The sequence below is a fragment of the Canis lupus genome, chromosome 23 (genome assembly GCF_048164855.1).
Source record: "Canis lupus baileyi chromosome 23, mCanLup2.hap1, whole genome shotgun sequence".
Lineage (NCBI taxonomy): Eukaryota > Metazoa > Chordata > Mammalia > Carnivora > Canidae > Canis > Canis lupus.
In genome coordinates, this window is record NC_132860.1 from 45,437,789 (window position 1) to 45,451,900 (window position 14,112).

Genomic DNA, 14,112 nt, shown 5'->3' on the forward strand with positions numbered 1-14,112 from the left:
TTATAAAAATCTGTTTGTATGATTTCTAATTCTATGATGATGTGCTACTAAAAAGGGAATTATAGAATTATATATTCTCAAAACTAATCTTTTTATGTAGCATAAAAGTTCAAGAAAATCCAGCTGCATTCCTTAGCGCTCTACAGAAACATGTTGATCCTGATGTTCAGTTGGTAAGTATAGATCATTTTTTTTTGATGTATAATTTTTACTTTTTCTCTATGTCTCATAGTCTTCTTTCCCTGGAAGAAGGAAGTGAGCATATTGTCCCATGATATGTTTGCAAATTGCTCTGCATTTCCCCAAGAACCCAAGAAAGTATTAATCTTAGTATTTTAGTCAATATTTTGTTTCATTTTCATATTTATAATATTAATTTTTAAATACCTGTTTTTGCCCCTGTTGCATCCTCTTAGATGTCTACATATTTTTCACTTGCTGAGGGGTCATCTTTTATTCATGATTTAAGATACAGTGACTCCCACTGTATCCCATAAATACTGGGGCCCCCAGTGTTTCAGTGGATTCTTGGAGGGTTTGGGTTTTTCCATGTCACCTGTGGCTGCTTCCTCTGGATTCTCGTTCTCTTTCATGAATGCCATTCCCCTGCACTGCGTCAGCTCCACAGCTGCCTCATTACAAAGAATTGTGTGTGTGCACGAGTGTAGCTGACTTTGCAGAAGGTTTGGGGCCAAGGCATGATTACGGCACACCCCAACATTCTAGAGGAGTTAAAATCACCATCCTTGTTCTTAAGAATCTCTCAGCCATTCCTCCTTCTTGGAAATGCTTCCTCTTCTCCCAGACCCCAGCCTTTCACTGCACTGTAGTGTCTTACCTCCATAGCTCATGCATCTGGACTCCCAGCATTCTTCTCTGCATGTCCTGCAGAGCAGCTTAGCCATCTCTTTTAGTTGGACACAAAGAAAGGCCCATAAGGATGTTATACTAAACAAAAGGAACTTTAACCCTAAGAGCATTTTTTTTCTTAAAAATAAACTTAACAGAAAGATCGTAAGAATCTTACGATCTTACGATATATATCCTTCATCCAGATTCTCCAATTGTTGACATTTTATTATATTTGTTTTATTGTTTCTTTCCTTCCTATATCTGTCTATCTATCTATCTATCTATCTATCTATCTATCTATCTATCATCTTTTTTCTTGAGCCATTTGAGACTGGCTACAGAAATGCCCATTGCCCTTGAATACTTTAGTGCATAATCTCTACAGACAAGGTCACTCTCCTACAGAACCATAGGACAACCATCAAAATCCAGAAACAGTAAGACCAGCTAATCCACAGACTCCATTCACATTTCTCGATTTGTCCTCAAAATGTCCTCTCTAGTAAAAAGATCTAATGCATTGTAATTAGTTGTCCTGTCTCTTTAGACTCTCCTTCAATCTGGAACAGTTTTATAGTTTTTAATGACCTTCCAATTTTGAAGAGTATAGACCACTTATTGTATATAATGTCCCTCAATCTGGGTTTGTCTGATGTTTCCTTATAATTCAGTTCAGGTTATGCACTTTTGGCAGGAGTATCACAGTAATGATTCTGTGTTCTTAATGTGTCCTACCAGGAGGCACCCCATTAATTAATTAAGGTGGTATCTGCCAAGTTTCTCCGTTGTACATTTACTCTTCTCTTTGCAATTAATCAGATGTTTTTGTTTTTTGTAGGGAGATACTTGAGACTGTAAATATCCTGTTTCTCATCAAACTTTTACCTGCTAGTTTTAGGATCCATTGATAATTCTTACCTGAACCCATTATTGCTATGGTGATTGCCAAATGGTGGCTTCCTAGTTTCATACATTTAGTATGTAGCATTGTATTTCCTTCTACAATAAGTAGGTAGCATTATGTTATAAGTAAGACTTTTCTCTTCTCCCCATTTCTTTATTTATATCAGTATAGATTCATGGTTTTCTATTTTACCAGCTTCTAATCTATTTCTACTATTATTTATTTTGATGTCCAATTGTTCTTGATTTTGTTAATGGGAGACCCACCCATTCAGGTTGGCTTCTGTGTCTTTTTGACATGTCCCCATCTTTTCTGGGGACATTTCTTTACTGTCTGGGACAGTAAGGTATTCCAATTTAATCTTGAAGTTTTACTGCCCAGCTCTGGAATTAGATATTTCTCCAATGAACTGTGATCCTTTTGATAGAAAACAAAATCTGGGCAACTGAATGTGCTTACTTGTTTACTGCCCAGCTCTGGAATTAGATATTTCTCCAATGAACTGTGATCCTTTTGATAGAAAACAAAATCTGGGCAACTGAATGTGCTTACTTGTCACTGCTCCTAGGCTTTCTCAATGGGCAAAGCTAGGAATATGTGTAGCATATGTCTACATACGTACTCATATACAGTTGACCCTTGAACAGTATAGGGTTTAGTTAGGGGGTACAGGCCCTTGCACAGCCAAAAATCTCCATATGACTTTTGACTCCTACAAAATTTAATTTCTTTTTTTTTTTTTTTTTTTTTTCAAAATTTAATTTCTATAGCCAACTGTTGACTGGAAGCCTTATAACATAGTTGATTAACACATATTTTGTACTTTATATATGCCATATACTGTATTCTTACAATAAAGTAGGCTAGAGAAAAGAAAATGTTAAGAAAACCGTAAGGAAGAGGAGATACGTTTACAGTACTGGACTATATTTATCCAAAAAATCTGCATATAAATAAACTTGCACAGTTTATTTATTTATTTTTAAAGATTTTATTTATTTATTCATGAGATACACAGAGAGAGGGAGAGAGAGGCAGAGACACAGGCAGAGGGAGAAGCAGGCTCCATGCAGGGAGCCTGACGTGGGACTCGATCCCGGGTCTCCAGGATCATGCCCTGGGCCAAAGGCAGGCACTAAACTGCTGAGCCACCCAGGGATCCCCATACTTGCACAGTTTAAACCTGTGTTGTTCAAGGGCCAACTGTTCGTACATATACACTTACATCCATGTTATTACCACGTGTGTCTATGTATTTGTTAAAATCGTGTTTGATGGGCGGCCCCGGTGGCTCAGTGGTTTAGCGCCACCTTCAGTCCGGGGCATGATCCTGGAGACTTGGGATCGAGACCCACGTCAGGCTCCCTGCATGGAGCCTGCTTCTCCCTCTGCCTGTGTCTCTGCCTCTCTCTCTCTCTCTGTCTCTGTGTGTGTGTCTCTCATGAATAAAATAAAATCTTTAAAAAACAAAACAAAACAAAAACGTGTTGCAACTCCAGTTCCAATCCAACACCACAGGGAAGTGTTCCCGTATCCATATTAGTACATATTGTTCCCCCATCTCTACTGGGGGAAGCATGGCTCCTGTTATTCACATATCACTTACACCTCCATCCCCCTCACAGGCAACCAGTCTCACTTGTCTCCGACCTTCTTTTAACCCTAGTCCCCGTTGGACCACTGCCTTGTTCTGTCACCTGCCTTGCCTGGTCCATCATCAGGACCATCACCTGCCTTGCCTGGTCCTTCCATCCTAAATTCATTAGGATGGAAGGAAGGAATACTCCTAAGAGGATTTTGCAGACAAATATATTTCCCTATTTTATATGATTAAGGGTAAATGATTTTAGCCCTTGACATTATGGTATTTTGAACAAATCTATAGGTGAAAAATCACTTTGTTTTCTGCTAATTATGACCATGCCTATTTTTTCTATCATTTGGTGGTTTTGAAGGTAAGGAGTAAAAGATGGAGAAGAGATGCAGGTAGGTCAGGAGAGGCCTTTTGGAGAGAAACACCCAACAAGAAATAGGGACAAAGGAGCCCCTGGGTGGCTCAGTGGTTGAGCATTATTTGGCTCAGGGCGTGATTCCGTGGTGCTGGAATTGAGTCTGGCATTGGCCTCCCCACGGGGAGCCTGCTTCTCCCTCTGCCTATGTGGCTGCCTCTCTCTGTGTGTCTGTCATGGATAAATAAAGTCTTAAAAAAGGGAGAGAGAGAGAGAGAGAGAGAGAGATGAGAGAAAGGGAAAGCCAAGAGGGATGGGTAGCTTTGAGGTGGGACTGCAGAGTGGATGGCTGAAAAGAGGCATTTCAAATGGTATTGGCCAATGGTCAGTGGCTAAGGGCCATTTAAGACAAGTTTAGTCATGTTAATATTTGCTTCTTCAGAAATTAAGGGCAAGAGATATTTGGAGAATCCACGTATTCATTTTTTTTTTTTTTTTGAGAGAGAGCACCCCCATGTGCAAAGGTGGTGGAGAGGGAGAGAGAATCTTAAGCAAACTCCATGCCCAGCACAGAGCCCAGCCCAGGGCTCCTTCTCACAACTGTGAGATTGTGACCTGAGCTGAAATCAAGAGTCAGATGCTTAACTGGCTGAGCCACCCGGGTTCCCCTCAGTTTTTGTAAAGCTACTTCTAAGCATAAGTAAATTGACTTTTTTCTTCCTTTTTTTTTTTTTTTTTTTTTTGTCTTTTAGGTAATGTGTATCCTGCCTTCTAATCAGAAGAGCTACTATGATTCCATTAAAAAATATCTGAACTCCTTCTGCCCAGTGCCGAGCCAGTGTGCGCTTACACGGACTTTGAATAAACAGCAGATGATGATGAGCATCGCCACCAGGATTGCCATGCAAATGGCCTGTAAACTCGGAGGCGAACTGTGGGCTGTCGAGATCCCTGTGAGCATTCTGTTATGGTTTTCCTTTTAGGAATCAATCAATCTTTTTATTAATTGAAAAATGACATCAAAGTGGGTGATATTTTCAAATGACCTTGCAAGTATTTGTTTTGTTTGTTGGGTCTGTTGTTTCTCTGTCTGCTCTGGGTTCTGGCAGGACGCAGGACACCACGCAGAAGTTGAGGTGTGGCTCCTGTTCTCCGGGAGCTTCAGGCAAGCTGTTAACAGAACAAATCATGACAGAGAATCTAGGTTGGCACAGACTTGGAGGGACTTGATCTGGAGCCTCCCTGCCACTATAGGAAATCTGTGCTCCATGGTCTCTGCTTTATCAGCTTTCAGCAGCTGCTGGCTGGCTCTCAGAGGAGCTCTGCATCTTAGAGAGGGCCTCCCCAGAGCTCTAATCTTGAACTGTGGTGGGAACTGAGAAATCCTCTTCTCATTCCTCAACTATTGGCCACTGTGGAAGGGAGTGAGGGGATGGGAGGTGAGGGAATGTTGTCCATTCCCTTGCATTTCTGTAACCAGGAGTTTGTGGCAGGCCCCAGTTGCCTCCTTGGAGGGGCATAGATAGCGAACAATGAGGGTCCCTTAGACATCTGAAGAGTGAGGAGTGGACGTCTTCAGATCCCTCCAGCCCAAAGGCCCAGGATAAATGACTGACCACTTTCCCAGACCTCTTGAGCCACTGATGGCACCCACCTCCATAAAGGATGGTAGTAGCTATTTTGCACTACCGTGAGTCTCTCTCTCTTTTTTAAAGATTTTATTTATTTATTCATGAGAGACACACAGCGAAAGGCAGAAACACAAGCAGAGGGAGAAGCAGGCTCTCTGCGGGGAACCTGATATGGGACTTGATCCCAGGACCCAGTGATCACGACCTGAGCCAAAGGCAGATACTCAACCACTGAGCCATCCAGGCGTCCCTCCATTGAGTCTCTTAAACAAAATATGTACCATATTCATCCCTCCATCTTTGAATCTCTTTGGTTTCTGTTTTAATAGTCTGCTTCATCTGGACCCTGGTCTCACTGGCATATAGCTTAACTTAAATAATAACTAGGAACAATTTTTTTTAAAAACTTCATATTAAATCATCGTTTGGGGAAAAGAGGCCCCATTCCATTAAATCATGAAAAATTTACTTTTACAGTTAAAGTCCCTGATGGTGGTCGGGATTGATGTCTGTAAAGATGACTTCAGCAAGGATATGGTGGTGGTTGGATTTGTGGCCAGTATTAACCCCAGAATCACCAGGTACTTTTACAGTTACCCCAACATCTCCTCTAATTATTGTTTGTGATTTAACCCTACAGCAGGAAACAGTTTGTATTCTTCACTTGTTTTAAAAATATGAACACTTTAGTCATAAATTATACTTGCAGATAAAAATGTGATTGATAATATTAAGATAATATGTAGCCTGGTGAAAAAAGTGTATTTATGCAGACTTTAGGACAAGCTATCACTCGTATATCTGTCAAATTTTCCCCAAACTACAGATGATGGAAATTCTTATGTATTTACTTTCTGTGCATCTGCACTGTTTTGGGTCTTGTACCAGGAACTTTACATACATCACGTCAAGCAGCTGAGCTTGGAATCAGATTGCTTGGATTTGTATCCTATTCTGCCACTTGCTTATTCTGTGTCTGACATCTGGCTATTTAAGTTTGCTGTGCCTCACTTGTAGTCACCTGTAAAATGGGGATGACAATGATGCCTATTTCATAGGGCATGTTTGGAAATTACATAAGATAAAGTGCTTAAAACACAGCCTCCCATAGTAATTGCTCAGTACATGCTTGTTGTTATTGACACTTGTAGACGGTTGATGTAGTTGTTCATGCAGCTGTTGAAAACAAGCAGTTTTAGGAATAACTAAACATTAAATACTGACTCCTAGCACTTATTAAATTATGGTTCTTAGACTCGTTTGTCTATTTGCAACTAAGTAATGTGTTTGAGGCTGTAGGAACTCTTTGTGATGTATTTCATTCCTGGATGTAAGCTGTTTGATTCACTCCATTAAATTTGTGGTCAGGTATACATTCAGGATGGTGAGAAACAGGGAAAGTAGCTTCATCCATGTTGTGCGAGATCCCATTAAATGTGTCACTCCGTTAATCAGGCAGATAAAGGACTTCCAGTTTGTTCACCACACTCCTAATTGTGTCATTACTGGCATATATAATAATGAATGTTGGTGTGTACTGACCATTAAGTTATGACTTTCACTCTCCAAGTGCTCTTACTGGATTAATGACTTCAGCAAGAGAACTTCTGAAATTTAAATAAGTTAATCATGTTCACATCTCAAGTCCAAAAGGCTCATCGATAGGAGTCGAAGTTTATGCTTGAGAAATTTTTGAATGTTTTGAAAAATAGATCTGCTAAGCTAATAAATTCCTTTATAATAACATAGTGGCTTCTATTTATTATTGCATATTTTGTGCCAAGTACAGTGCTAATAAGTACTTTACACATTTTATCTAATTTAATTTTTACAACCTTATGAGGTAGTAACTACTTTACCACCTTGCATATTTCCTTGGTACAGACGAGGAAACCGACGTATAGGTTCACATAGCAAAGTCACATGGCTGGTGAGTATATCAGCCAGGATTTGAACCCAACTATGTCTGATGTAGTGGTAGGCTTTAGTTTCTCTTACCAATAAATTGCTTTTGGGGAGGGGAGGCTTTTAATATAATTGTGCTCATATAGCATATACAAAATCATGAGCATTAAGTTTTACTCATAATGTCTATTTCATTTTATTTTGATTGAGGTATAATGACATACAACATTATATCGGTTTCATTGTTCAACATAATGATTCAGTATTTGTACATATTGCAAAATGATCACCACAGTAAGCCTAGTTGATATCATCACGTACAAAGTTATAAAATCCATTTTTCTTGTGATGAGGACTTTCAAGATCTACTCTGTTAGCACCTTTCAAATATACAATACAACATTATTAACTATACTCACCATGGTATTCATTACATCCCCAGGACTTATTTATTTTGTATCAGGAAGTTTTTTTTCTTTTATCTCCTTCACCCTGCACCCCATTCCCACCCCCTGCCTCTGGTGACCACAGGTCTGCTCTCTGTTTCTATGAGATTTTTTTTCTTGATTTCACATTTAAGTGAGATCATACAATACTTGTTTTTCTGACTTATTTCGCTTGGCATAATGTCCTCAATGTCCATTCATGTCGTCACAAATGGCAAAATTTTATTCTTTTGTATGGTTAAATAGTATTCCAGATGTGTGTGCACACACTCGCCAGTGCTTATCACAGCATCTTTATCTATTCTCCCATCGATGGTTGTTTTCTGTTTCTTCATTTAATCCTAATGCATGTTTATAGTAGACATTGTGAGTTTGAACTTTAATTTTGTTTTTTTTCTCACTTTAGGTGGTTTTCTCGCTGTATTCTTCAGAGAACCACGACTGACGTTGCAGACTGCTTAAAAGTTTTCATGACTGGTACTAAAAGTGTAGCAGTGGGGCGAGGGGATGGGCTCCAAGCACTGTTCTTTCAGTGCATGTGCCTATAGTAGACAAGGTGGTGGAAGCAGACTCCCTAAATCTGCTTGAGTCAACTGTCACCTGGTTGGAGGTTCCCAACACTGTGCCCTGACCCATGCTCATAGATGCTGTAGAATTTACATTTGTCATCTCTGTGTGATAAACAGATAGTCAAGAGGAGGAGGCTTTGTAGCTTTTGATGACTCTGGCAAGCAGTGCAAAGGCCAAAGGAATCTACCCTAGAGAAACAAAGATTGTGACAGAGTGGGGTGAGGTCTAGAATAAGAAGGAGGCCTTTGGGGAGGGGAGAGGAATGCTGGCAGGTGAAGTGTGGCATAGCGGGAGGAGATGGAGAAGGAGGTAGAGGAGGAAGGGTGCCTTCTTCATAGTGGGTTGCAGTGGCAACAGTGTCTGGGGCTCCCATCTCCTCCCCAGCCCTGGTCAGGATCTGGCCTTGCCACTCCCTAGCAGTGTGGTTTATACAATTCACTTCTTTTTCTGATCCAAATTTTCCCATCTATAAACTTTGAGGAGGAGGATAAATATTATTTCCTTTAAAAAGTGAATTTGGTGATATGTGTTGATTATGCCCTTATGTATATGATCATCCTTCTATTAAACTAAAATGAATTTCCTGGACAATAAACTCTCCTAAAAATTGCCCAATATGTACCTGAAAATAATTATTATTATATATATAACTTTGCCCTCACTTCAAAGCTGGGTCCTTATTTTAAGTAGTTATGAAAAGTTTCTGTTGAGTAGGAGTTACTGTCTGGTCTCTGCTCTTAAGGCAATTTCTAGTTGTAGTGGGTGGACATGTTTTCAAAGTTGATATTGTCAGTGCAACTTAGAATCTAATTGGGTGAGTCCATGGTAAGAGATGCTTTCAGAACAGCAGCCACGTCCTTTCCTTATGTTTTCATATTTATGCTCATTAGAGAAGAAAATGACATGAAATTATCCAGTCTTTATCTATTGATAGCATTTAAAGGCTTGAAAAAACTAAATTAGTATTAATTTGGCTTGGGGACTTTGTATTTCTATCGCATGACTTAATTTATTGCTTAAATATTAAAGTTTTACTAAAAAATATATGCTAAGTTTAAGAATATGTTATGCCATAGAAACCACTATGATTCCTCAAATAGCAGAGATGTGGAATGTTCCCTGAAGTTTTTTTTTTTTTTTAAGATTTTATTTATTTATTCATGAGAGGCACAGAGAGAGAGAGAGGCAGAGACACAGGCAGAGGGAGAAGCAGGCTCCATGCAGGGAGCCCGACGTGGGACTCGATCCCAGGACTCTAGGATCACGCCCTGGGCTGAAGGCAGGCACTGAACCACTAAGCCACCCAGGGATCCCCAAAGTTTTCTATTTTTATATTATTGCAGTTATAACTCCAATTAGAAATTACCCTCTTTTGCAGTGATCTGTAAAAAATTGACTTAAAACATTGAACACTAATGGGGATAGCATTGGAGAAGTCATTCTTTTCTTACCAACAATAAATTCTGCAGGAGCACTCAACAAATGGTACAAGCACAACCATGGTTTGCCAGCACGGATAGTTGTGTACCGGGATGGGGTAGGGGACGGTCAGCTAAAAACACTGATTGAATATGAAGTTCCACAGCTGCTGAGCAGTGTGACAGAAGCAAGTTCAAATACCAGGTACTAAATTAGTGTTCTTCCCCCACACTTGCAATTATAGCACATTGATTATAATTATTAAAATTAATACATGCCAGCATCTTTTTTTTTGTCATGCAGTTAAGTTGGGCTCTGTGTCTGCATCATGTGAGTGCAGCCAGATGGATAGACTGCCCCTAGATGGGAGGGTAGGGGCAGGGCGAGCTAGGGGAGGGCACCTGGAGGAGGGCAGGTGTCCTCCAGAGCAGCTGGCTCAGAGAGGAGATTCAGCCGGAAGCCTGCAGGGCTGCTGGCGGGTGAAGATGCTTCATACATATTAATATGCCCTGGGTCTAAATAAACTGTGGTTTCAAATTCAAGACCCAAATCACCCCCCAGGGATAAGGCCAAGGTCAGAGGGAGGTGCTGAAAGGAGTGGGGAGCAGGGCCGGCTGTGCTGCAGATGGAAGTCAGACCACCCTAAACACCTTGCTCCATTGCCACGCTTCTAGATTCAGTGGTGTAGTACATGTTCTCCAGTGAGTATGTCATGTGGCAGGTCTGAGAAATATATGAGAACTGACAGAGGAAGTGGATAATCTCAAATTGGCTTCTTAAAATATTCAGAGAGCGTCTCACTCCAAGCAGAGCACCTCATTCGTCTGTGGGGTGACACCACCATCACCACCAGCAACCAAAGTCACAGCCATGAGCCACAGAAGAGCTGAATTCTGACCTCCCCAGGGACTGGCAGTGAGGAGGGAGCCCATAATGGCTTGGGGGCAGCATAGCCTGCAGCTGCATCCAGACCCTCTTGGCCAAATGCTCTCCCTCCTTGCTGACCTCCAGTAACTGTCTGTTCAGAATCACAAGTATGCGATTTTGGGCTAGCAGGAGCACGTTTAGCAGCTGACGGTGCTAAAGACATCTCTTGCAGTACATCAACTTTTAAAAGTTTCAGTATTGAAAACAAGAATACATTTTTTAAAATAAAACGTTCAAAGTGAAATTCCACAGTAATCTTTGCATCCCAGAGGTTCCTTTGGGAATGATGGCCAGTGTTTGGATTTGGCCTTGGCTTTAGCAAATCCTGACCTTAATCCATAGTCATTCAATATTTGGCTCAAGTGTACATTTGTCCACCCATCCATCCTCCTGGGTGTGTGTCTTGCAGGATTCAGAAGTGATGATTTGAGGAGTAAGAGGGACTGGTGGGTCTCTGCTATTCAGAAATTGAGAAGAAGGGTGAAATGAAATGGGACTATTGCTAACAAAAAGAGGAAAGCTTGTCTCCGTGGAAAATGTTCCTTTAGCGGTGCTCATTGAAGCTCACTGCCCTCCTAACTGTTCCCTCCTGTCCCCTTCATATGATACAAATCAGCCTAGTGACTGGGCATACTGCACTTTTGTGACACGTGAGGACAGTCTCTAGTTTTGAAAACTGTATCTCAGAGGGGAGTTGAGGTTGGAGGTAATTTTGACTTTCTTCATTTTTGCAATGTTTGTTTAATGAATGGATTTGTTTACCTAGAAATTACCAAAAAAAAAAAAAAAAGATGAGTAGAAAGCTGCAAGCTTGGTTTTGTTTTTCTGCATCTTATTTTTTGCCTTTCTGGTTCCAAGCCCCAAACTGTCCGTGATTGTGGTCCGGAAGAAGTGCACGCCACGATTCTTCACAGAAACCGACCGATCCGTGCAGAACCCGCCCCTGGGCACCGTGGTGGACTCGGAAGCAACTCGTCCTGAGTGGCAAGTGCTGTTCCAAAGCCAGTTTCTATCGAAACGGTTGCTCTGTGATCTTCAAGTTAGGGCTCATTCCGTTCGCCTTCTTGCCCACACTCATTCTGCTTTTCTGCTCAGGTACGACTTCTACTTGATCAGTCGGGCTGCCTGCCGGGGAACCGTCAGTCCCACCCACTATAATGTCATCTACGATGACAATGGCTTGAAGCCCGATCACATGCAGAGACTTACGTTCAAACTGTGCCATCTGTACTACAACTGGCCGGTGAGTGACCACCCGGGGACTGCCACTCCATTCACTTTTGTATCCCTACACCCAGCATGATGCCTGACTTCACAAAGGAGGAATGAATGAATGCCATAGCAACCAAGTAGCAATGACTCTTAACATTATGATTATTATTACTAATTTATAACAATATTTATAGTGTCTAGAGGACTTTATTCTGTGCATTATCTTATGCAAATCAGGGTATTGTTATTTCCAAGTTACAGTTGAGGAGGTTGCCGCCAACTCAGACACTGTGTCTGGTAGGGATGTAACCAGACATGTCTGTCCTGTGTTCCTGTGCACAAAGCCAAGGGCTGCTCTCAAGGTCCAAGGCCAAGGTTTGCCCTGAGCCCCTTGGAGCCCCAAGTCACAGGAAATTTAGATCAAGGCTAAGTGTGAGGGCTCCCAGCTCCACAAAGCCAGAGGGCCCTCCACCCTAGCTTGCTCCATGAGTCTGTGCTCCCCATGAGTGCTGTTGCCCTTTGTTGTGTGAGTTTAGTTGTTGTTTACTCACAAATGCATTCTACAGTGTATGGAATTAGCAGAGGATAAAGGAACATAAAATGCTTTGAAGAACAAGTTAACCTTTTTTTTTTTTAAAGATTTTGTTTATTTAATCGTGCATGACACACAGAGAGAGAGAAGCAGAGATATAGGCAGAAGGAGAAGCAGGCTCCCTGGAGGGAGCCTGATGTGGGAACTCAGTCCCAGGACCCCAGCATCACACCCTGAGCCTAAGGCACATGCTAAACCACTGAGCCACGCAAGTGTCCCACAAGTTGATCTCTTAACTGCTATCAATATTTTTTCTCTGCAGGGCCTAATCAGTATCCCAGCCCCCTGTCAGTATGCGCACAAGCTGACCTTTCTGGTGGCCCAGAGCATTCACAAAGAACCAAGTTTGGAATTATCCAACTCTCTCTTCTACCTGTGATGGTGTGAACCATGGGCATCCCTAGATGAGCAGTCTGAGGAGTAGCTGGTATATTTTGTCCAAACCTGCCAGAGGTGTGCAAGTCTGTGATTGGGGAATGGAGATGGAGCTTAGTTTTAACTTTTGGAAAAACACCCAGCACAATTTCATCTGAAATGGTTCAAAAGAAATGTATATTGTTATATTTTAAAGAGTTCTATGCTGGGAGTAAATTCTCATGCTGTTAAATGGAATTAAAAGGTACCATCATCTGTAAGTAATTCCACAAAGCTAAATATCCTCTAAGAAAGTAAGTGTCTGCATGATGTTTTTGATGTAGGGAAATAGGGTCTCATTCCCACCCAAAATTTTGCAGAGTTTTGTTAAATAATGTCATAGAAAGTTTTGTAGAGTGGTTTAAATAGTTATTAGAAAATAAAGAAAATTCAGAGCATCGCATATTGCATTTAGCGTTATTTGAATTTCGGTCGAAGTTACATGCAAACCTCCTGCTTGGTTTTTAGTAGACTTCCCTGCTGCCCACACCACCACCACTCTGAGTGATATTTCTAAGTCAGAACATACCACTTGCTCTCTTGTTGGTACTTTATTTCACTTCAAAGCAAGTGCTCTCATTAATGACCTTGCTTCCCACTGCACTGAGAAAAGAGATTTCACAAAAAGAGAGCGAGAGCGTGCACAGGCCCCTGCCCCTCTCCCCACCCGGGGACCGGGTCTGTGCTCCTTCGGGTACCAAGTCCCATTCCCGCTGACCCAGGAAGGGGGCTGCTCTGTGCATTCTCTCCTCTCCCTCTGGCTGCATACCTTCTTCCCTCACACCGGGTCATTCCCAGCATCGTGACACATAGCCTGTTAGTTCTCCCATCTTAAAAACAGAACTACTTCCTCCTGCAGTGACCACCCCATTTCTTTGCTCCTCTTTATAGAAAAACTCAGAAAACTAGTTTATGCCTGATTTATCAAATTCCTTACTCCAATCAGAATTTCGCCACCAGCCACTATATCAAAATTGCTTTTGTTGAGGTCACCAATGACCTCTGCTTTGCTAAACTGGATTGTGGGTTCTTGGGCCTTGCCTTCCTGATGGATCCTAGCATTTGACCCAGTTGGCCATTTCCTCCATCCGAGACACTAGAGTGGCCTCTAGGATAAAGACTGTCTCTTCAACTGTATCAGTCCCTCATTCCCTGTCTCCTTTGCTGGCTTCCTCTCCTCTTCTCGTCCTTTTCATGTAAGAATGCCCCTAGGAATAAGAACAGGATTCTGTGTAAAAAATACTTTGAAGGGGAAGGATCATCTGGAAGGCCACATGAAGGGGGGCGCAGG

General features: G+C 41.6%; 1 protein-coding gene across 2 annotated transcripts in view; it reads left to right on the forward strand.

The window, feature by feature from the left end:
* The window catches only part of PIWIL4 (piwi like RNA-mediated gene silencing 4), a 52,431-nt gene extending 39,207 nt beyond the window's left edge, over positions 1 to 13,224 (forward strand). For both annotated transcript variants that reach the window (XM_072795031.1, XM_072795030.1), the window contains 8 exons: positions 101 to 173; positions 4,458 to 4,658; positions 5,814 to 5,917; positions 8,094 to 8,164; positions 9,727 to 9,880; positions 11,462 to 11,587; positions 11,699 to 11,846; positions 12,670 to 13,224. In XM_072795031.1, coding sequence (XP_072651132.1) covers positions 101 to 173; positions 4,458 to 4,658; positions 5,814 to 5,917; positions 8,094 to 8,164; positions 9,727 to 9,880; positions 11,462 to 11,587; positions 11,699 to 11,846; positions 12,670 to 12,786 — 994 coding nt within the window. In that variant the 3' untranslated portion in view covers positions 12,787 to 13,224. The remainder of the gene's footprint in view (positions 1 to 100; positions 174 to 4,457; positions 4,659 to 5,813; positions 5,918 to 8,093; positions 8,165 to 9,726; positions 9,881 to 11,461; positions 11,588 to 11,698; positions 11,847 to 12,669) is intronic.
* The last annotated feature ends 888 nt before the right edge of the window (positions 13,225 to 14,112 follow it).